The 23,544-nt window shown below is 40.8% G+C and overlaps 1 protein-coding gene across 3 annotated transcripts in view; it reads left to right on the top strand.

Moving 5' to 3' along the window:
* Window positions 1–11,890, top strand: part of IQCB1 (IQ motif containing B1) — a 54,897-nt gene extending 43,007 nt beyond the window's left edge. For all 3 annotated transcript variants that reach the window (XM_006162628.3, XM_006162629.3, XM_006162630.3), the window contains exons 13-15: window positions 7,242–7,373; window positions 9,267–9,423; window positions 11,070–11,890. In XM_006162628.3, the coding sequence (XP_006162690.1) occupies window positions 7,242–7,373; window positions 9,267–9,423; window positions 11,070–11,299 (519 nt within the window). In that variant the 3' untranslated portion in view covers window positions 11,300–11,890. The remainder of the gene's footprint in view (window positions 1–7,241; window positions 7,374–9,266; window positions 9,424–11,069) is intronic.
* The last annotated feature ends 11,654 nt before the right edge of the window (window positions 11,891–23,544 follow it).

The following is a 23,544-nucleotide window of genomic DNA, read 5'->3' as shown; positions in this document are numbered from 1 at the left end:
TCACCCACGCCCCATAACAAAAACCCCTAAAAAAAAAAAAAAAAAAAAAGAACCTCCTTACCTCTCGCCAAACTGGTTTAGACTTCAGTCCTTAATACTGCCAGAGAAACTTTTACAGCATTTACCATAGCATTGTTGATACTGTGAATGTTTTCTGTCTGATGCATGAATGAATGTTTGTCTACCTTTTTCACTCAGTTTTTATGTGGCTCAGATCACCTAATTTATGGGAATGCGTTTTATACATTGCAAAGTTCTGTGCAAGTGCAGCATATCAGTTAGATTTTTGTTTAAAAGGAACAGATAATATATTAGGTATACTTAGATTATTTGACTCTTGAATTGTTAAGTAGTATTCTCAAATGGTAATTTCTTGGGACTTTACCTAGATTTACTTTGAGAAAGCGTAGAATAAGGATTTATGGTTTTATTTAATGGCTGCTTTTCCTAATATCCAGTTAATCTCATATAGATACTTAATTTTCATTTTAGAATTTCAGGTCCTGGGCCCAGTGGATGGCAGCAGTTAAGGTGCTGGACTTCCCCATGGGCAACCGTGGTTTGAGTCCTGCATCTGGAGCAGGGGAAAAAGTCAACGCTGGGTGCACGTGCATTCTTGCCCAAAATCCCAAGACAGTAAAGGAGAAGGGATTATGGCATCACCACCCCCCTGCGCGATAATTTCTCACTTTCCCTCTCCGTCTCTCTAGCAAGCATACGTACCCTATGGCAGAAACTGAAGGAAAAAAAAAAAAGAATTTTAGGTCCTATAGCATTAAGTTTAACAGCCCCATTTTAACTTAAGATCCTTTATTTATTTATAATATTTAGCTTAACAGTTATTTTTTAACTTTAAGTCAATTTTAGTTTCTTTTTTTTTTGGGGGGGGGAGGTTTTTTTGCTATAGGGCACGTGCACTCGCCAGACAGACAGAGAGAGACATAGAGACAGAATGCGAGAAATCACCCCCCAGGGGGGATGGTCATGCCACAATCCCTTCTCCTCCATTCTCCTCTTGGGATCTTAGGCACGCACGCACACACACCCGGTGTGAGTTCTAAGCCACTGGGTCCGGGACGCGAACCGTGGTCAACTATATGGGAATCCAGCAACATAGTCATTACGCTAACTGCTGGTTCCCAAGTCAATTTTAGTTTTGACAATGATAGATTTTGTGATTTTTTTTTTCAGAGATTTTTGCTATAGGGCACATGCACTCACCAAAGAGACAGAGAGAAAATGAGAAATTATCACCCCCCCCACCCCCCCCCCACAGCAACTACCCGCAATCCCTTCTCCATTCTCCTCTTGGGATTCTGGGTACTCACGCACACACACACACATACCCAGTGTGAGTTTAAGCCTCCGTGTCTGGGACTTGAACCATGGTCAACTACGTGGGCGTCCAGCAATGTAATCATTATGCCATCTGCTGGTCCCTGTGATTATGTTTTTAAAGGATATTTTAAAACCATCCAAAATCACACTAGAATACACACTAGGGAAATTTGAAGAGATGTGTTCCTCCTCCTCCTTATTCAAACTCTTCTGGGGAATCCCAGAATATATCTGCAACAAAGAGTCATGCACCATCATTACATCACATGTACTCTTGATATTTACACTCTGTTAAACACAGTCACTAATACCAAGGAGACACTACCTTTGGAGAAAACTTTGCTCCTTCTAATACTTTTACCTTGTGGCTAACTCCTTTTTAAAGTTTTCCCTACTGAAGAATTTACTGAGCCCTTACTAAAGAAGTTTACTTCCTTGCCTGATTTAGATGAGCCCCATACTTTGTAAAAGGGTCATACTATATTGTACTATAAAATGAGATATCCCAGTTTGTCCGTCGATCCTCAGAGAGGAATGATCATGGAACAGTATTTAAGAACTATAAGGGCAAACTTGTTCTGGCTTTTGTATCTCCACTGGCACTAGAAGAGATTTAGTCACATTTCTCACACCTGCCTGACCCCAAAAAGGGAATATGAGACACGGTTGAAGTATGAACAAAAGGGGATGGGTCACAGTCAGGTTATCGTCTTTGCACCTCATTACTAAAAATAAAATGAAGGCAAAGCAAAGCTAGCCAAATAGAAAAAGAAGTAAGAGGGTTAATTTTATAAAGCAGAGAGAGAAAGAAAAATGCAAAAATACACAAAGGGAAGAAAAATAATAATAGAAGAGAAAATTAGAAGAGGGCAGTTGTCAGTAAAGGACACATTTTGCCATATTTCTAAAGCATACTTTCCTAAGACACACTATAGACCCACACTGATGCAATAGGATCTTGATGCTGCAATCTGCCCCCGGCTTCAGCCAGCCTCAGATCAACCATGCATGTATCTGACATGCTCAGGAAGGTCTGAAAATGCAAACCCAGAACCTTCTAACACGGGTCAGCCTGATCGAGTATCACATTTTGCCATTGTATCACTTTCCACCCACCCCACACACCACCAGATTTTGAAAATCCAGCATTTAAAAAAAGTGAACTATTTCATAAATACTTTTTTGTACTGATTACATATTAAAATACTAATATTTTGTGTATATGGAGATACTATGTTTTAGATAACTTAGTTTATTCAAACTATTATTTCACTCCTTTTTTTACCTTTTTAATGTGGCCACTAGAAAATTTAAAATTACATTATGTTTCTTTCAGCGCTGCAGTTAATAAGAAATAGAAGGAAATAATTCATCAGCTTTATTGAAAGTAATAGAAAGGAGTAGGACTGTCCTTTCACTGCACTTGTCCTTCAGGAGAAACAGGTTCTGCAGTGTCTTTGATGGAAAAACAAAGGTTAGACGAAAGCAGAAGTATTCTCTCCAGTAGCTAAAAGATCAAGACAATCCTCTGTAAACTTGCTAGTTTCAAATAATACATCCTTACTCACATGGACAAACTGGAGTTCTCTGTAGTGGTACAGTGTTGGAATGAAATTTGAAGAGTAAATTGCCTTTTCCTTTTGAATGCTCTGGGATTTTCTTCTGTTTCTTTCTCATCTTTTAAAAAGAAAAAAAGAAACTCAGAAGGGGGGTAGTAGTTACTGGTTTCTTGAGCCAGAACGATAGCTAATTCTTGCAATTTGATTATAGCAGAAAAGACCCTATACCACAATTACACATTTCTTTTTTAAGTTTTTAAATTTTTTTAAAATTTCTTGAGAAAGATTTTTACAACAGGGCATGTGCACTCACCGGAGAGACAGAGAAAGACAGAAAGTGAGAAACACCCTCCAGAGGGGATGGCCGCGCTCCAGTCATTTTTTCAGGCTCCTCTCGGGATCCTGGGCATACATGCATACTCGCCTAGCATGAGTTTCAAGTCACCAGGTCTAGGACTGAAACTATGGGTGACCATATGGCAGAGTAGTAATGTAACCACTACGCCATCTGCTGGTCCCCACAATTACACATTTCTATCACTAAAGCACTTAATGAACCAAATATCAGCAGTTAAGAAAATAAATAAAAGTTGAAAAATAAATGTAACTTCGTAGTCTAGAAATAACAAAGAATGAGGAAAAGAGCTGAATAGATAAGCCATTCCCAGCTGTTCAGATTGTCTAAACAGCTTTTTAGTGCCTACCCTCCAATATCAGCTGAAAGATAAGAATCACTGAACAGCTGAAGAAAGCAATGTCAAAAAAAAAACTAGAGACATTGCAAGAGTAAGAAAAAGATTTTTTAATCTATTATTAAGTTCCTCAGAGTGGTGAGAGATGATCATAAATGAAATAAAACCACATGCTATTAAAGGCAGTAAATAAAATAAAATTTGGCAGAAAAACTGAAATAATGGAAGGGTTGAGGGAAAAAGTTAAGGAAATATCTTAGAAAAAGCAAAAGGAAGAAATTACCAGCCCAGAGGTCAACATCCACATATGAGAAGTCAAGAAAAGGAAATAAGAACCAAGCCCCATGGTACAGTTGTTAAATGCTGTTCATTAGAAACCAGATCCCACATGGCCAACTACAATTCAATTTCTGGCCCTGGAGGCTTGAAAAACACTCCAGGTCCATATGTGTGAATTCCCAAAATCCTAACTGGAGGACAAATGGGGTGACTACACCTCATTAGAGGGTGCTCTCTTTGTCTCTCTCATTCTCCCTCTTTTTCTTTGTCTCTCTCTCTCTCAAATACACATGCCCTCTGGCAGTTAAAAAGAGAGAGAGAAGGACCAGCAGATGATGTAATGGTTATATAACTGAACTCCCATGTAGTCAACAGCAGTTTGAGTCCCGGACCCAGTGGCTTAAACCTCACACTGGGCGCATGGTACATGCATCCCGAAAATCCTGCAAGGAGAATGGAGGAAAAGGGATTGTGGCGTGGCCATCTCCCCTGGGGGGTTGATTTTCTCACTTTCTGTCTCTGTCTCTCTCTGTGTCTCCAGCAAGCACATGCATCCTATAGCAAAAATCTCTCTCTGAATAAAAGGAACAGAAGAAAACAGGAAAGGAAATTAAATAATTCAAGATTTCATTGAATGGAATGTCATAATTATATTTTAGATTGAAGAGACCACCAAAATGTCTAATATAGTGACAGATACATACCCACATTTGTTTTACATTACTATGACATACACTGGGAACAAAAAGACTCAGCAGCAACATTAGAAACTAAAAAGTACTGAAATTAGACTATGACATGTTTGAGGGAATATTATTTGCAACTAAAATTCTATACCTAACCAAAATATCAGTTAAAGGTAAGGGTAGATTAATGAAATTTTTAGGCATCATAAAATGTTTAAAACAAAGGAATGGCATAAGATAACATAGAATACAAGAAACAGGGTAACATAAGAAAGAAGATGACATAGAATACAAGAAACAGAAGAGAAAGATGAAAAGGAGCTACCAAGACAAAAGTGAGTGGAGACAGCAGGATGATAGCTGTGCCCAGGCACGGAGAGCAGTTGGTCTAAATTGCAGCAACTCAGAAAGCTCCAGAAAAAAAAAAAAACTTACCCAGTAATGAACTTGATAAAAATCCTGATGTGTTATAATGTTGTGACAATTAGGGCAGAGTTTGTAAAACGTTGGTAATAAGCATATAGCAAACCAAGCGTTGAGAATAAAAAAGAATTATTAATTCCAAAGAAAGTAAAAAATATGCAAGGGAGGCTGGCAGGTGGCATGATGGGTAAGGAGCTGGACTCTCACATGGCTGGCTGTAGTTCAAGACCTGGACCCAGCATATGAAAATCATGCCACTCATATGTGCATACATGCCCAAAATTCCAAGAGGAAAAGGGAAAAGAAGGGATTGCAGGGTGGTCATCCTCCACTGTGGGGGAGATTTCTCACTTCCCCTTTCTCTGTATCTCTCTCTCTGTCTCCTCTCCAGTGAATGTATGCACCCTATAATAAAATCCCCAAAAATAACAAAAATTGCAAGGAAGGAATCATAGTATTTGACATGGTTCAAATGTGAATAGCCTTTATATAGTTACATTTATGTAAATACTGAATATTGATTTGACTAAAATTATTATATAATTACATTGGTTGTTAAATGGGAATGCAGAAAGTATGGGAAAATAGGTGATGAAAGAGCTAAATCCTTATCTTCTATATAAGAAAATTCATAGATAATACCTATATTTTTTTAAAAAAGCAATTACAGAAAAGTAGATGGAGCTAAGAATCAAGGTTGCCTTTGAGTCTGGGGAACAGGGTAAGTGGGCAGAGAACTATAGTTGTTTTGATAATAATTCTTACAAAACTCAGATTTTAAACAATAGAATTACCTCAGCAAACTTATTCTGGAAAGGGCCAGATAGAAGACTATTGCAGGCTTTGCAGGCTATATAGTCTGCTGCTACAGCTGTTCAGTCTGTAGCTATAAGACAAAAACAGCCATAGACAATAACGAACAAATGAGCATGCCATGCTCCAATAAATTGTTATTTACAGACATTGGATTTTGGAATTTTATGTAATTTTACATGTCACTAATCTTCCATTTGAATTTTTAATCACACAAAATACAAAAAACCATTTTTAGCTTTCAGGATATATGGTAATAGGCAGCTGGCTGTGAACCATGATTGCCAACTCCTATTAAACAATGTGACTATGTAACTTTGATGAAAATAAAAACTTCAAAGAAGGAAAATGAGAGAAAAAATTGGGGAGGAGTAACTTAAAATTTTTCCCAAATCATGCCTGTTACAAGATGTATTATTTTGCCAGAGGTCCATTCTGAAGGACATGAGATATAGCATTCAGAAAGTACTTTTATCAGGTCAGCAGGTGGCATGGTGGATAACTTGCTGAATCCCACATGACCAACTCTGCAGTTCAAGTCCTGGACCCAGCAACCTAAAAAACATGCCAGGCACATATGTCTGTATACCCAAAATCCCAAGAGGTGGATTGAGGAGAAGGGATTATGGCATAGCCATCCCTCCTAGGGGATGCTTTCTCACTTTCCCTTTCTCTGCCTCTCTCCAGTGGTTGCATGTGCCCTATGGCAATAACCTTAAAAAAAAAAAGGCAGGTACTTTTGTTAACAACCCTATAGTTTACAATTATATAATATATTCCAAACATTTCCTCACATTCTGTCTCTTTAATATTTACAATGCTGTGGAACACATGGAATTAAAGTCCCTGTTTTCTATAGATATATAGAACCTGTAGAGATCAAGTGACTTGCCCAGAATCATACAGTTTATAAGAGACTAGAATCGAAACTAGAACCCAATGCTTATTTCCTTTTTATATCTTCATTGCCTACTGCATAAATAATATGTGACTATATCCTCGTGAAAAATTAGAGCATGGAGCCAGGTGGCAGCGTAATGGTTAAGGCTATAGACTCCCACGTAGCAGACCACTATTTGAGTCCTGGACTGGTAGCATGAAAATCATGCCAGGAGTATGTGCATGCATGCCCAAGATCTTGAGAAGAGAATGGAGAAGGGATTGCAGCATGGCCATCTCACCTGGGAGGCGATTTCTTACTTTCCCTCTCTCTGTTTCTCTCTGGTGAGTACGTATGGCCTATGGCAAAAACCTAAAAAAAAAAAGTTGAAGTACTAGAGAATAATATATATATATATTTAAAATATCAGTGTCATCCTGTCATGATCTCATCCTCTTTTTCATACACAGTCTGAGTTAGCCACTATTGCAGTATTGTCACTACCGTGTGTTGTACGGGGGGCAAAATAGTTCTGTTATTCAGGGTAGAATAATCATAATTTTTCCCCCAGGTTCTTAAATTCCTAGCAAAGTGCCGTAAGAAGAAGAAACTGTTTGCTCCTTGGCAAGGACTTCAAGAGCTCACTGATGCACGCAGAGTTGAACTAAAGCACCAAGTGGATGACTATATCAAGAGACACCTGGTATGTAGGCTTCTTTGCCATACTCTGTGTTACATTATTCCAGTGCATGATGTTCACCAACAGAGTATTTCGTATGTATATGTACATTTGTTGTGGGTATAAGAATACGGTGGTGTTATCATTGGGTTAATTACTTTGGAGTCTTTTTATAGTTACATGGCCGTGGAGTATGGCTAATGGTGAAAAGGATTTTACTTCAAATCAAGTATTTCCCATAGTGGGAACCAGCAGTTAGCGTAATGGCTATGTCGCTGGACTCCAACGTAGTCGACCACGGTTCGCGTCCCGGACCCGGTGGCTTGGAACTCAGGCCAGGCACGTGTGCGTGCGTGCCCAGGATCCCGAGAGGAGAATGGAGGAGAAGGGATTGCGGCATGACCATCCCACCTGGGGAGTGATTTCTCGCTTTCTGTCTCTGTGTCTCTGTCTATCTGGCGAGCGCACGCGCCCTATAGCGAAAACCTCTCAAAAAAAAAATTCCCATAGTACATCAAAAAGATTTGATCATTGCATCATTTGCAGTAGTACAGAAAACCTTGGCTATGTTGAACCTTCCCAAAGATGTATGTAGCTATCAATCAATAAATATTCTTAACATATATACATAGCCACACATGTAAGAACATATTTACTAGACTGTTAATGAGTCTTCATGAATCAATTAGATATAGCATTTGACTATTTTCCTCTTACAATTTTAGCACAATAATACCGCAGGGTGACCAGCAGGGAGCCCAATGCTCAAGGACAACCTTTTTCCCAATAGAAATGTTTATATCGTTAACTTTCTATGATCATGGTAGAACAGATTAGGCTTGCTTGCTTCTCCCTTCTGAGTTCTTGACTCAGTAGTACATACTCCTGCCTTTGAATGTCATTTCTCTTTATGCCTTTAAAGTGACTCAACATACGTGTCATTTAATACCTGTACCTCTGCTTATCAACTCCACTTATTTTATCCATTTATCTGTAGATGGACAGATTGATTTTATGTCTTGGCTATTGTGACTAGATTTGCAGTAAACATGGGAATGCAAATATCTCAACACTCTGATATCCTTTCCTTTGGGTATATATACCTAGGAGTGGGATTGCTGAATCATAATTTAGTCCCAGTTTTAGTTTTTTTGAGGAATCTCCATACTGTTTTCCATAGTAGTTATATAAATTTATATTCCCACCAACAGTGTATGGTAGTTTCCTTCTCTCCTCAACCTCACCAGAATTTTTTGAGGTGGTTTTTGGATAATAGTCATTCTAATGTAACTCTCAATGTCTGTGTACCTAATAACAGAACTTCAAAGTATATGAAGCCAATCTTGAAATAAGCCAGACATGGAAGGACAAATACTGTATGATTCCACTTTCCTGAGTTACCTAGAGTAGTCAGATTTATAGAAATTGAGAGTAGAATCATAGTTTCCAAGAGGAGGGGGTTGGGAGTGGAATGGGGACATAGTGTTTAACAGGTACGGAATTTCAGTTAAAAAATTGGGGCTTAGGTAAGTTTGTGAGTGAGGATAGGGTAGAGATTAAGATAGTCTTTTAGATGGGGTGTAGGTGGAAGGGGATAGCCTTGTTATCCCTCTTCCAGGTCAATGTCTTTATCAAATCGTTTGCAGTTTTCACTGTGATCTTTCAACCTTATCTCTTCTCACATTATACTATATTACCTGAGGAAATAAGGTATGGGAGCACACCAAAAAGATACTTCCCCGTCGGCATTTTCTGTAAGGTTATTTTTAAGAGACAAGTATTTGCATAAGTGTCCAAGGTAGACATGATTAAATGAGGGACAGCTAAGTATTCTGAAACCTCTTCTAAATGGCTGGATGAACATATTTTGATACAGATTTCCTTCCTGTGACAAGTGTTTCTGTCCTGTGTCCCTAGGGTTCTCAGATGTCAGATGTGGCCAGCAGGGAGCTCCATGCCCAAGCTCAAGAACGACTGCAACACTACTTTATGGGCAGGGCCCTAGAAGAGAGAGCCCAGCAGCACAGAGAGGCTCTGATGGCTCAGATCAGCACCAATATTGAACAACTAATAAGTATGTGTTCACTCCATTTTTATTTCCTAAAAAGAAGAATTTATGCATGATCTGTGACATCTAAAACCTTCAGAAAGAAAGCACCATTAATCGTTTTTTCACCTATGTCCTTAGGAAATTGCTACAGCTAGTTCATACCAGCACATGATTTTGTTTTGTTTTGTTTTGTTTCTTTTTAGAGATTTTTGCTATCAGATGCATGCGCTTACTAGAGAGACAGAGACAGAGAGACAGAAAACAAGAAATCACCCCCCATGGGAGATGGCCATGCTGCAATCACTTCTCCCCCAATCTCCTCTTTGGATTTTTGGCACACACACACACACACACACACGCCCATCATGAGTTTAAGCCACTGGGTCTGGGACTTGAACCACGCTCAACTGCCTGGGAATCCAGCGATGTAACTGTTATGCCATCTGCTGGTCCCATGCATGCAACGTTTTTAAATACTGCAGGTTCCATAACAACTCCTGCCTGCCTCTCCCATCAACGCTGTCATTCTTTGTACTAGCTCAAACAAAAGTTACTAATTTCAAAGGTGCTGAGCCCTTCCAGCCATATTCTCCTATGTAGTCTCAAAAGCTCTTAGTCATATTTTAGAAGTACTGGGTTGTTGGTAAAGTCATGTTGCATTTTTGCATAGAAAATATGTCATGACTTTCCTGAAGACCTAACAGATGATGACAGTAGTTATAGTGCCATTATGGGGTATTTTTATACCTTTTTTAAATTTTATTTCTTCAGCAAAAGAAACCAACACTGTTGATAGGGCCTGATTATCCCCCAGTCCTGGCCTTCCAGCTAGTCGGGATTATGGATGCACACATGAACATGTTTTTATGATTTTTAATGAAGTACTTTCACAGAAATTAATTCATCTGTGCCTCATACTACTAGTCCACTTAATGATAGATCCCATCCATGAAGAGTGTGTCATTCAGCTTCTGGAATTTCATTTAGTATATGTGGAGCAGAAAGGCCAGGGCTTTCTATTTAATGGCTATTACTGTATTTTTATTTTTGAATTGAATAAGAGGCTGAAACTGAGCTTCTCATTTATAGGATGAAGTCTAATTTTTCTCTTTTCTTTTTTTTTTTTTTTTTTTTTTAAGACAAGGTCTGTGTTGAGATCTTCTTGCCTCAGCTTCCTGGAACCTCAGGCATGCACCACGGTACCCATCTCTTTTTGAGACAGGGTCTTGCTGTGTAGCTCAGGCCAGCCTTGAACTCACAATCTTCTTCTGCCTCCTCAGTCTCTGGGTTACAGGTGCACACTGCTGCATCTGGTTTTTAGGTTGCACTGAGAATCAAACCAGGCCTCCCCTGTAGAACACAGCATCTTAGCAGCCTATGCCACTGTGGCCAGGCCTATGTATTTTTAAGTTCCTATTCTTTGAGTAAACCATTTAACAAAAATCTTTATATTTTGAATTCCTCCCTTATAAACACAGAAGTGGCGAAAGTATGGGGGCGGTTACTCTCAGCCTCGGTGTGTAACATCCACAGTTAGCAGTGATCATTAGATTCAGACTTGGAATCCTATCTCTGTGTGCTCTAGCATAGTTCAACTCTGCAGTTTCCAAGTTCCAACTTGCTTGGCGCAGGACTCTTCTACTCACTTGTTTATTTTCTGTTTACTACAGAAGCACCAAGTCTGAAGGAAGCAGAAGGGAGAGAACCTGAACTCTTCCTAAGCAGATCCAGGCCTGTGGCAGCCAAGGCCAAGCAAGCCCATCTCACCACCCTGAAGCACATACAAGCCCCCTGGTGGAGAAAGCTTGGGGAAGAACCAGGAGATGAGATTGATGTTCCAAAAGATGAGCTCAGTGTAGAATTAGAAACTTTATTCATTGGTGGAACCAAACCCCCTTAGTGAGTTACCCTGAGAACTGACCCAAATCTTAGGTTTCAGGAGATTATATTGGTTCTTCCTCTGGCATATTAGTATATGAGAACTTGGCTACTTTATGATTTTTCAGAGGTTTCTCTCCAAACAAGATTTGCAGTCAGTAAGCAGAGTTACCTTCTACCTCTCAGTTTTCTTTATGTTATCTTCATACACCCATTCCTCATCCCACACACAGGTTTATGTAGCTTTTGTTGTGGAACTAAACGCAGCATGGCATTCTCTTGTTTGCATTAAATATGAGATTTCTTTTGTTTCTGATGTTTTCCAACTAGAGGTTTTTTCTAAAATACTTTCAACAACTGTTCTGAAAAAATGGTCAGGATAGCTTCAACTTTTCACATTGATTATTTAGAATTTCTTGTTTTTCTATTAATATAGGTGTATTCTTGGCCTTTATAAAGGTTAGGGAAGAAACAGTCAATTGAAGGATATATCGCTATTTTCTATAAAACAATATTGAATTTATGTTGTTTTGTTATTCAACTAGGATGCAATGCAAGAAAAATGTCTCCAAAATAAAATCACCTTCTTTTTATTAAACTGTGAAAACTATGCAATCCAGTGTTTCTTTTTGTCTTTTCTGCTATGAAACACAGAGCTAAATATGTTAAATTTTGTTGCGCCATAGGTACATAACAAAATATGTGAACCTATATGATTATTTGGTTCCTGCTTAATAATTCTGATTTCCCTATTTACCTTTAAATGTATTTTAATACCAAAAGCCACCTCAGTTTGTATTTGTAGCAATATGAGATTTAAGTTAAAATGAGTTAACAAATCATTATTCTGTATCTTAAGGAATATGGCAGGTGCGCTGTGTATAAAAGAGAGAAAATACCGGTATTTCTGTATGAGAAGACCAAATAAAATAATGTTAATTCTCCCAAAGTTAATTTTAGTAAAATCCTAGTTAAAATCGTAATGTTATATTCGCTCTTTTTAAATTTTTATTTATTTATTTTTGCTATTGGACATGTGTACTCATGAGAAAGAGAATGAGAAATTACCCCTCCAGAGGGGATGGCCTTGCCACAACCTTCTCCAGTCTCCTCTCAAGATTTTGGACATGTGCACACATGTGCCCTGTGTAATTCTCAAGCCACCATATCTGGAACTCAAACCATGAAACTGGCATGGGATTGGGACCAGCAGTTAGCGGCATAATGGCTGTGTCACTGGACTCCCACGTAGTCAACGTGGTTCACGTCCTGGACCCAGTGGCTTAAAACTCACACCGGGTGCGTGTGCATGTGTGCCCAAGATCCCGAGAGGAGAATGGAGGAGAGGGGATTGTGGTGTGGCCATCCCCCCGGGGGGTGATTTCTTGCTTTCTGCCTCTGTCTTTCTCTGTCTGTCTGGCAAGCACATGCGCCCTATAGCGAAAACCTCTCAAAAAAAAAAAAAAAACAACTGGCATGGGATCCAACACTTTAACCTCCATACCCAATTTTCATTCTTAATTGGAAAAGAAAAATGTGAAATTCATTTGTAAGGATAAGTACACAAGAGTTCTGGTTCCACTTAAAATGTAGACAGTTACCTACGTGAAAATGTTGCTCCCACCCTAGCAAAGCCAGATATTCCACAACAATATATTTTTTTTTTACTTTTTTTTTTTGGAGAGGTTTTTGCTATAGGGTGCGTACGCTCGCCAGACAGACAGAGAGATGGAAAGTGAGAAATCACCCCCCAGGGGGGATGGCCACGTCACAATCCCTTCTCCTCCATTCTCCTCTCAGGATCTTGGGCATGCACACACACGCGCCCGGCGTGAGTTTAAGCCACCGGGTTCGGGATGCGAACCATGGTCTACTACATGGGAGTCCAGCGATATAGCCATTACACTAACTGCTTGTCCCCTTCTCAAATATTTGTGAGCACTGGGCCAGCCCCATAGCTTAGTGGTTAAGAGAGCCATATCCCATATGGCAGACTGCAGTTCTAATCCTGCCTCTGGCAGCTTGAAAAACAAAATTGTGTCAGGATGGAGAAATGGGGAAGGGATTGGGGGTGGCCATGCCCTATTGTGCAGTGCTTTCTCCCTCTCCTTTTCTCTCTTTCTCTCCCTGATGAGTGCATGCCCCCTCAGGCAATTACATGTTTATTAATTTAATTATTCACCCATTCACTTTTGGTACTTGGGATTTATGTGCTATTTGTATGCAAGTGGCTCACCCATCATATGGAAATCCTTTTGAGAGCAGGAAGGGTGATCGGTACTTTTTTTTTCAGTCCTCCTATTATGCATTATGCACTCTAGATGCTCGATGAACAGTTGTGAGGCCCAACTGCAGTGGTGCATGCTGCTGAGGGGCTGTGCTCCACAGGCTGGGACACCATGGAAAGCCTAGATTTGATTTTAAATCCAACCTGAAGGCAGGTGCAGTGGCATGCTATGCACCTTCAATCCCAGTAACTGAGGAGATTGGTGGAGAATTGCAAATGCAAGGCTAGCCTGAGCAACATTAATGAGAGCCTATCTTTTTTTTTTTTTTTTCCAGAGAAATTTTCGTTATAAGTGCCTGTGCGCTCACCACAGAGACAGAAAGTGAGAAATCACCCCCAGGGGGATGGCCATGCTGCAATCCCTTCTCCATTCTCCTCTTGGGTTTAGGGCACATACTCACACATGCACAGCGTAAGTTTCAAGCCAACAGGTCCAGAACTTGAACTGTGGTCAGCCATGTGGGAGTCCAGCATCTCAACCACTACACCACCTCTGGCCCCAGAGAGCCTATATATTATTTAAAAGTTGAGCCAGGGCCAGCGGGTGGCATGGTGGTTGAAGCGCTGGACTCACATGGCTGACCACGGTTTGAGTCCCAGACCGGGTGGCCTGCTTTCTCACTTTCCCTCGCCCTCTCTCCCTGTGTCTCTGTTGAATTAATAATAAATGAATAATTATTTGGGAAAAAAAGGAAAAAGCTGGGCCTTTCTCAGCTTGAGGCTGAGGCAGGAGGATCAGGACAGTGAGACCCTATCTAAAAATAGTAACAACAATAATAATTGCTAAGTGACTGGGTTTTTAGTTTTTGACCAAGTGTCTATTGTTATCAGAATGTTAAGTTCTAAGTTTTCATTCAATGAATACCTGTAAGCATTTTTTTTTTTTTGGAGAGGTTTTTGCTAAAGGGTACATGCACTCACCAGAAAGAGACAGACAGAAAACAAGAAATCACCCCCCAGGGTGGATGGCCACGCCACAATCCCTCCTCCTCCAGTTTCCTCTCGGGATCTTGGGCACACACACGCATGCCCGATGTGAGTTTAAGCCACCGGGTCTGAGACTTAAATCATGGTCGGCTACATGGGAGGCCAGTAACATAGCCATTATGCCAACTGCTGGTCCCTCTGTAAGCATTTTTAGTGTAAAAGACACTTCTGGATGCAGTAAACAGTCTCTGGTAGTGGAGATTTTGTTCTAGTAGGAGAGAGAAACATTAAACAATAAATGAGTTAAAGTGTGATTACTGCTATTCTGCAGGGAGTAATGCAAATGAGAGTCACTAACTTTGTCAAGGAGATGGCTAGAGAAGCCCCTCAAAGAAGTAAACTGAAGGATGAACTGACCAGCTGAAGGAGCAAAAAGAGAATGTTCCAGGCAGAGGGAATAAAAAATTCTATATCTCTTCAACTAATTTTGAGAGAGGCAGGCAGTAGCTATATGGTGAGTGTAAATTTGTCTAGCACACCTGCTCTTAACAGAGATCCAAACAATTTTAAGTGCTCTGGATTTTCATGTAATACACTTAACAGAATAAAATAGACAATAAAATAGATTAATAAAAATAGATTAATATGGAGTAAATAATTTGGCTTCATAGAACATACATGCATGGCAATAGGGAAGATGAGAGGCAAGGTCCTTCATGGCCATCTCTGGAAAGTACATCCTTCAGGGCTACACAGGCATAAAGAGGAAGCCAGATGTCCCAATGGAAAAGTTTCCCAGAGTTCAGAGATTCACGTTTCCTATAGGACTCCTATAACGCATCTTATTACTAGGTCTATAAATTATGCAGTCTTCATTTATATTAATTAGCCTGTAATTTGTGCTTGTCAGCTGTAAGAAAGGGGAATGAGGAGGTTGGTAATCTGGAGGGCTGAGAAGCATGGGGCAGGCAACACAGGTTCAGGCTGTATCTTCTGGGATCAGAAGGGATGTTGTAAGCTACTGATCATACTTGGTTAACTTTGTTTTAACTAGGTTGAATACAACACCTAAACAGCATGCTTAGTATTCTACAGTAGTAATTGAATAAAATCCACTCATTATTAAGAAATTGATTACCTGATCAAGATGAAGGGAGTTTACTGAGCAGGTCACTCCTAGAATGAGATTAGAGGGAGCCCATAGACTTCCTCACAGTATTTATTGCAAATACAAATCTTCAGATTCGTCAGTTACATCAGCAATGGTGGGGTGACTTTCTTAATTCTGGTTATGTTTGTTGTTAGGAATACCAATAAGGGTAAGCTTTAGTGAGAGTCCGTGAAAGTACCCATGAAGTAGGAAGATGTCAGTTTGATAGGTGATGAGTTATAGTGGCCTCTTTGTGCTAGTGTGTTAATTTATTAAATATAGTTATGTCCTGAGGAAACTAATTTGGGAGTTCCCAACCGAACAGCCTATTGCCACCTCTAAAATACATGATAACAATTATCCCTTAAACTGATGAATGGGAAAAGTCCCCCTCACAAAGTTTGCTTAGGGGCCTGAGATTCATTCTTAGATCCTGGACCAAAAATCGGCAACAGCAGTGAATGGCACATGGTCTGTGCTTAGTTAAGTACTTGCTAAATGAATGTTGAATAGAGATTTCTGGCCATACCAGGAATTTTCTTTGATTTCATATTTCCTCATGCCACTGGTTGTAGGTGGTCAAGCATGAGAAATGTGCCACTGCTCCCCATATAACTACCCCACATATTATAAATAATGATTCGTAGAGCAATGATGTCTGAATTCTCATGGAAGCAGTGTTGCCGCTACTCCTCGAAGGTGCTATTCCCTTTGAAAAGTGGAGATGATGTAGGGATTCAAGCATAGAAACCCAGCTCACCTATCTGAGCCTTTCCTGACACTTTGCCTGTCAAGACTTTCAGGTTTGGCTCCAAAAATTCCATGAAGAACCCAGAGCCTGTTGATTCTGGAGGGAAGACTTTTGGATCAGCAAAGGCCTTGATCAGTTGTCTTGAAGCATAGCCTAGTCCTCGTCCAGACCTTTCAGTCAAACAGCTCTGGCATCTCCACCTCCTACAGGCACAGTGGAAGTTGGTTTTTGTTGTTGTTGTTCTTTTGTTTTTTAATAGCCATGTCTTTGACCATCAGAAAAGCATCTCCCAGCCAGAAACCATGGCTGGAGGCAGTGAAGGATGTCTGTCTTCTTTGGGTTTTTTTGTTCTTTTGTTTGTTGGTTTTGTTTTGTTTTGTTTTGAGAGTTTTTTTGTTTTGTTTTGTTTTGTTTTCTATAGGGCATGTGCGTTCGCTAGAAATACAGAGACAGAGAGACAGAAAGCAAGAAATCACCCCCCCCCGGGGGGGGAATGGCCACACCGCAATCCCTTCTCCTCCATTCTCTTCTCTTCTCCTCTTGGGATCTTGGGCACGCATGCACACATGCCTGGCATGACTTTAAGCCACCGGATCCAGGATTCGGACTGCAGTCGACTATGTGGGAGTTCAGTGACATAGCCATTACGCTAACTGCTGGTCCGTTTGTTGTTTTTTAAGAGAAATTTTTTTTTTTTTTCCTATAAGGCACATGTGCTAGTCAGAGACAGAAGAAGACAGACAGAAAGTGAGAAATCACCCCCAGAGGGGGATAGCTGTGCTGCAATCCCTTCTCCTCCATTCTCCTCTCAGGATTTTGGACCTGCTGTGAGTTTTAAGCCACTGGATCTGGAACTCAAACCATAGTTTGACTACGTGGGAGTCCAGCAATGTAACCTTTATGCCATCTGCTGGTCCTGATGTCTGGTTTATTTAGCTCTTCTGCTCTTCCATCTGCCAGGGTTCCTGCTTGATCCTGCCCACCTTTGGGCAACTAGTGCCCTTTAAGGACACTTGGCTCAAAGACAGGTATTTGAGCCTTAGTGCCAAGGCAAGAGCAGGTATCACTGATGCCACTGAGAAACCCAGAACCTAGACAGCTATTCATTCCACATCTGTAGCCCTACTATGGCCCAGCCTGCCATACATACCATTCCAAAGCTAATCAAGCAGGAGGCAAGGAAACACTTACCTACAGCTCCAAAGACAAAGTAGATTCTGAAATCTCAACCTGCTGCATCTCATATATGCAGGGACCTGTGGAGACAAGTGCCTGGAGGTGGAAAGGGAAATACACATCAAGGGCTGCCATACAAGTTTTGAGGAGCTCAAAAAGATAAAACAAAAGTCACGAGGCCTGGTCTCAGCTTCCCTGTCTCTCCAGGGGGCGGGTACCTAATCAGGCAAGTTCATGGAAAACGTGAATGCCAGCTTTCTCAGGAGGAAAGTCAGGAGAACAAAAGCCCCAATTCCACCACAGTCTCCTTTGGCATCTGTTTCTCGGAGTCAGTTGGTACAAGGGATGGCTACCAACTGTGACATAGAGACAGATGATCTGAAATCTATCCCATGTCATATTGATTTCCTTAGGATACCAGAAAAACTCAGACAATTCACAGAGCATCTGTCCTTATGTCCTCATCTTCAGTGAAACACCAGTTCCTACCTGCTGCAACTGTATCCTGAAAGCAGGTCCGAGTCAAGAAATGGGCACCAAAGAATGACCAGGTATCTGTGCACTTCCAAGAGGAGACCTATAATGTCTCTTTTCTTTTGAGATGCTACCATCATGCTTTCTAACTTCATACATAAAGCTCCTGACTTTCTAGCTTCAGAACCTGTCTCCAAAGGATGAAGGATGGCATCATCAGCCCAGCCTTGGTGGCTCAGGTGGTAGGATACTGATTGATAGTTCTGGAAGCTACATGGCTGACCATGGGTTCAGATCCTGAATCAACCACACACACACCAGATGTACATGAAACCAAGATCCTGACTAGCTGGAAGGCTGGGGGATGATCATGGCATTACAAGGCCTTGTGTCAAGGGATCTCTCAATAAAATAAATTTTACCTCTCCAAAAAATAAATAAATAAATAAATAAATAAATAAATAAATAAAATTTTTATAAAAGGGGTGGCATTGGGCCAGCCCTTGGTGTGGTGGTTAAGGCGACTAGATTCCACATGACCAACTGCATGGTTTGACACAATGGCTTGAAAAAAACATGGAACGTATGTTCATATATCTCCAGAATCCTTAAAGGAGAAATGGAGAAGGAATCGTGACGTGATCATTCACCCTTGATGAGTACTTTCTCACTTTCCGTTGCTGTCTCTTTTTCTCTCTCTTCAACAAGCACACACACCCTCTGGCAAAAAAACACAGTTCAAATCCTTGACCCGGTGGCTTGAGACTCCTACCAGGCATGTCTCTGTGCATGCGCAGGATCCAAGGAAAAGACTGGAGGCGAAGGATTTGCTGCATGGCCATCCCAACTGGAGGGAGGTAGGGATTTCTCACTGCCCTCTCTCAGCTTTTCTGTCTCTCTCCAGCACCTCCATATTCCCTAAGGGAAAAGCCTCAAAAAAAAAAAAAAAAAAAAATTTCAACAGATTTTTGCTGTAGGGCACATGCTCTCACTGGAGAAACAGAAACAGACAGAAAGTAAGAAATCACTGCCCAGGGGGATGGCTACACCACAAATCCTTCTCCTCCATTCTCCTCTTGGGATTTTGGGCATGCATGCACACATGCCCGGCATGATTTTGAAGCTTCTGAGTCTGGGACTCGAACTGCATTCAACCACGTGGGACTCCAATGATGTAACCATTATACCATCTGCTGGTCCCAGAAAACTTCTGTTTTGAAAAAGGGCCCAGCTCTGGATCTTGTTAGGAAGAGATAGCGAAATGATGGAGCTGAAAATGTCAGTCTGTGGGAGAATGCTTGGGCAAACTGTTCCATCACCTATTTTCAGGGGGCCATGCTGTCTATAGAGTTAAAGTGTACATATGTCAGGATGGGAACTTGGATTTATTCCTAGCAAGTGCTTTAAAATAAACCTGAGCTTCTTCAGTTTTCTTTTCTTTTTTTTTTTTCTTTTTAAGGTGTTTGCCATAGAGCATGTGCAAACTCACGCATGTGTGCCTGGCCTGAGTTTAAGCTGCTGGGTCCAGGATGTAACCATTATGCCATCTGCTGGTCCCAGCTTCTTCAGTTTTCAACAAATCTCTCAAGGGTCTTCTGAGGTAGGGTTGTGTCAAAATTCAGTAAACCTCCCAGGTCTCAGCCATCTTACAACTACAATACTGAATCACCTAGAGGTGGCTGAGGAAGTGTCAGTCTGGAAATATGCCACCTTAAGACAAGATCGAACCATCAAAATGGACCAAAATTTATGAAAAGAGGGGTCAATATCTCAGCTCTTTTGCATAAGTCATTCCACGCCATTTGAATCCTTGTCTCATCTTCCCACCCATATGTTCTCCTCTTCTAAAGTTATACCAGAATAATTACTAAGAGGCATTCTTTTAGGCGCATCACACTAATTAATCCTTCAGCCTATGACAACTTGAGGCTATGTACAATGTATATTATTTCTTTGAACCCATCTATATGCTGCTTAGTAATTATTTTTAAGATATTTTGTATATGTAGGTAGCATATCTATAATTGCATTACAAACATTTTGGAGACAAAGACAAACATTTTTATTTATTATGTCAATAGAGTACTGGTTATGTGACTGGTGCCCTGTAGGTACTCTAACAAAAGCTGACTGAAGAACTGCTTTCCCCAGTTTTGGAAGATGATTCACCATGAGGCTAGTTGTACTATTGTTTCCTGTAACTACAGTCCTGGTCTGCTAGGACCAGCTGGCTTCCAGAATGCTGAGCTTGCTGCCTTGGACAATAGCAACCCTTCTCTGGTGTACGCCACTGCAAATGAGGAAGAGCAAAGGAAGAAAAGATATGGAGAATGAAGAACACTGACATGGCTGGTGAGGCAGTCAGCCTGATGGGCAGTGAGTAGAACAGGAGCAATACAGTATTTACACACCAGAATGTCTGAATTTGAACCCCAACTCTGCCATTTATGATCTGTATGGTCTTGAGTAAGTTACTCAACCTCACTAAATGTCAGTTTTTGTATTTGCAGTATACTACATAGAACTGGATTTGTTAATGAGGATAAAGGGCATGACTTGGTGTGTTATTGCATGGCTGACAGAAATAACATACTGAGTGATTCATTCTTTTGTTTGTTTGTTTGTTTTTAGAGGTTTGTCCTTTAGGGTACGTAAGTGAGACAGCAAGACAGAGAGACAGGGACAGCAAGAGGGAAAGTGAGAAATCACCCTCCCAGGGAGATGACCACACCACAATCTATTCTCCTCCTTTCTTCTCCCGGGATCTTGAGCACACACCCACATGTACCTGGCATGATTTTCAAGCCTCCATGTCCAGGACTCGAACTGTGGTCAGCCATGTGAGTCCAGCAATGTAACTGGTACACCATCTGCTGGCCCCCAAACTGGGCCATTTATAAAAATATAGAAACAGAAATTTATTAACATTATTCCAGCAGCTGAAAAGTCCAGTAGCATCACAATATGGCGAAAGGCAGCACTTTGAGTGGAGTGTAGTATGGCCTAAATCCAATGTTTTGTTTTTTTTTTCCTCTCTTTCTAGTCCTGTTCCCTCTGCTTATATACCCACAAGAGCTCAATCATAGAGGCCCTATCCTAATGACATTCACACCCAAAGGCCCCACTTTGGAACATCAAGAAGGAATTAAGTTTTCATTTAAGACCTTTACAATGCAATCAGGTCCCAACACATAAATTTAGGGGGAGCATACAAATTAAAAACTACAAACCTTAGGGGGACAAACCATTATTCAGTCTATAACAAGGCATATAATTAGCTAATGCCATGCCTAGTAACATGCTGAATCACCTAGAGGTGGCTGAGGAAGTGTCAGTCTGGAAATATGCCACCTTAAGACAAGATCGAACCATCAAAATGGACCAAAATTTATGAAAAGAGGGGTCAATATCTCAGCTCTTTTGCATAAGTCATTCCACGCCATTTGAATCCTTGTCTCATCTTCCCACCCATATGTTCTCCTCTTCTAAAGTTATACCAGAATAATTACTAAGAGGCATTCTTTTAGGCGCATCACACTAATTAATCCTTCAGCCTATGACAACTTGAGGCTATGTACAATGTATATTATTTCTTTGAACCCATCTATATGCTGCTTAGTAATTATTTTTAAGATATTTTGTATATGTAGGTAGCATATCTATAATTGCATTACAAACATTTTGGAGACAAAGACAAACATTTTTATTTATTATGTCAATAGAGTACTGGTTATGTGACTGGTGCCCTGTAGGTACTCTAACAAAAGCTGACTGAAGAACTGCTTTCCCCAGTTTTGGAAGATGATTCACCATGAGGCTAGTTGTACTATTGTTTCCTGTAACTACAGTCCTGGTCTGCTAGGACCAGCTGGCTTCCAGAATGCTGAGCTTGCTGCCTTGGACAATAGCAACCCTTCTCTGGTGTACGCCACTGCAAATGAGGAAGAGCAAAGGAAGAAAAGATATGGAGAATGAAGAACACTGACATGGCTGGTGAGGCAGTCAGCCTGATGGGCAGTGAGTAGAACAGGAGCAATACAGTATTTACACACCAGAATGTCTGAATTTGAACCCCAACTCTACTCTGCCATTTATGTATGGTCTTGAGTAAGTTACTCAACCTCACTAAATGTCAGTTTTTGTATTTGCAGTATACTACATAGAACTGGATTTGTTAATGAGGATAAAGGGCATGACTTGGTGTGTTATTGCATGGCTGACAGAAATAACATACTGAGTGATTCATTCTTTTGTTTGTTTGTTTGTTTTTAGAGGTTTGTCCTTTAGGGTACGTAAGTGAGACAGCAAGACAGAGAGACAGGGACAGCAAGAGGGAAAGTGAGAAATCACCCTCCCAGGGAGATGACCACACCACAATCTATTCTCCTCCTTTCTTCTCCCGGGATCTTGAGCACACACCCACATGTACCTGGCATGATTTTCAAGCCTCCATGTCCAGGACTCGAACTGTGGTCAGCCATGTGAGTCCAGCAATGTAACTGGTACACCATCTGCTGGCCCCCAAACTGGGCCATTTATAAAAATATAGAAACAGAAATTTATTAACATTATTCCAGCAGCTGAAAAGTCCAGTAGCATCACAATATGGCGAAAGGCAGCACTTTGAGTGGAGTGTAGTATGGCCTAAATCCAATGTTTTGTTTTTTTTTTCCTCTCTTTCTAGTCCTGTTCCCTCTGCTTATATACCCACAAGAGCTCAATCATAGAGGCCCTATCCTAATGACATTCACACCCAAAGGCCCCACTTTGGAACATCAAGAAGGAATTAAGTTTTCATTTAAGACCTTTACAATGCAATCAGGTCCCAACACATAAATTTAGGGGGAGCATACAAATTAAAAACTACAAACCTTAGGGGGACAAACCATTATTCAGTCTATAACAAGGCATATAATTAGCTAATGCCATGCCTAGTAACATGAGGCTAACATTCCATAAGTGTCTGGAGAGCTTATGTTTCTGGGAAAGCAACCAAAGGTGATGTCTAATATTGTGTCTGGTATGATTTAGGACATTTGCGTCAGATCAGGGGGAAGGCTGTAGGAGGTAGGAGGGCTCACCTGCTGTGGGATTACAGATCTGCTGCTCTGGTCAAAGGTAACCAGCATGAGTGAGGCACAGTTTGATAAGCAAATCTCTTTGTGGCCCTCACTGAATAGAGCTGCAATGTCCCTGGTGAGGCAGGTGAATTTCAAGGCAGTCACAATGACAGCTGTTTGACCATCTCAAGAACAAAACCACTGCATCTTACTGTAGGAAGTGGGGTTGGGGGGAAGATGAGTTTGAGGATATAAGGAAGATTAGGGAGATACAGAGATAAAAAAGGGGGGGCCACCTAGATAGCTTCAGGGTGCACATGGCAATTCTAGTCTCAAGAGACATGGTTATTACACCACAGATTCATTCCTCCCACCCTGTATTTCCCTGCCTATAGCCCTGGCTCTAAGGCCTCTCTAGCTAAGATTCATGATCCCTCTTTCC

The sequence above is a fragment of the Tupaia chinensis genome, unplaced genomic scaffold, assembly GCF_000334495.1.
Source record: "Tupaia chinensis unplaced genomic scaffold, TupChi_1.0 Scaffold140355_1, whole genome shotgun sequence".
In the NCBI taxonomy this organism is placed as follows: Eukaryota; Metazoa; Chordata; class Mammalia; order Scandentia; family Tupaiidae; genus Tupaia; species Tupaia belangeri.
Note: the sequence above shows the minus strand (reverse complement) of the source record. Positions and strands in the feature narration are given on the sequence as shown.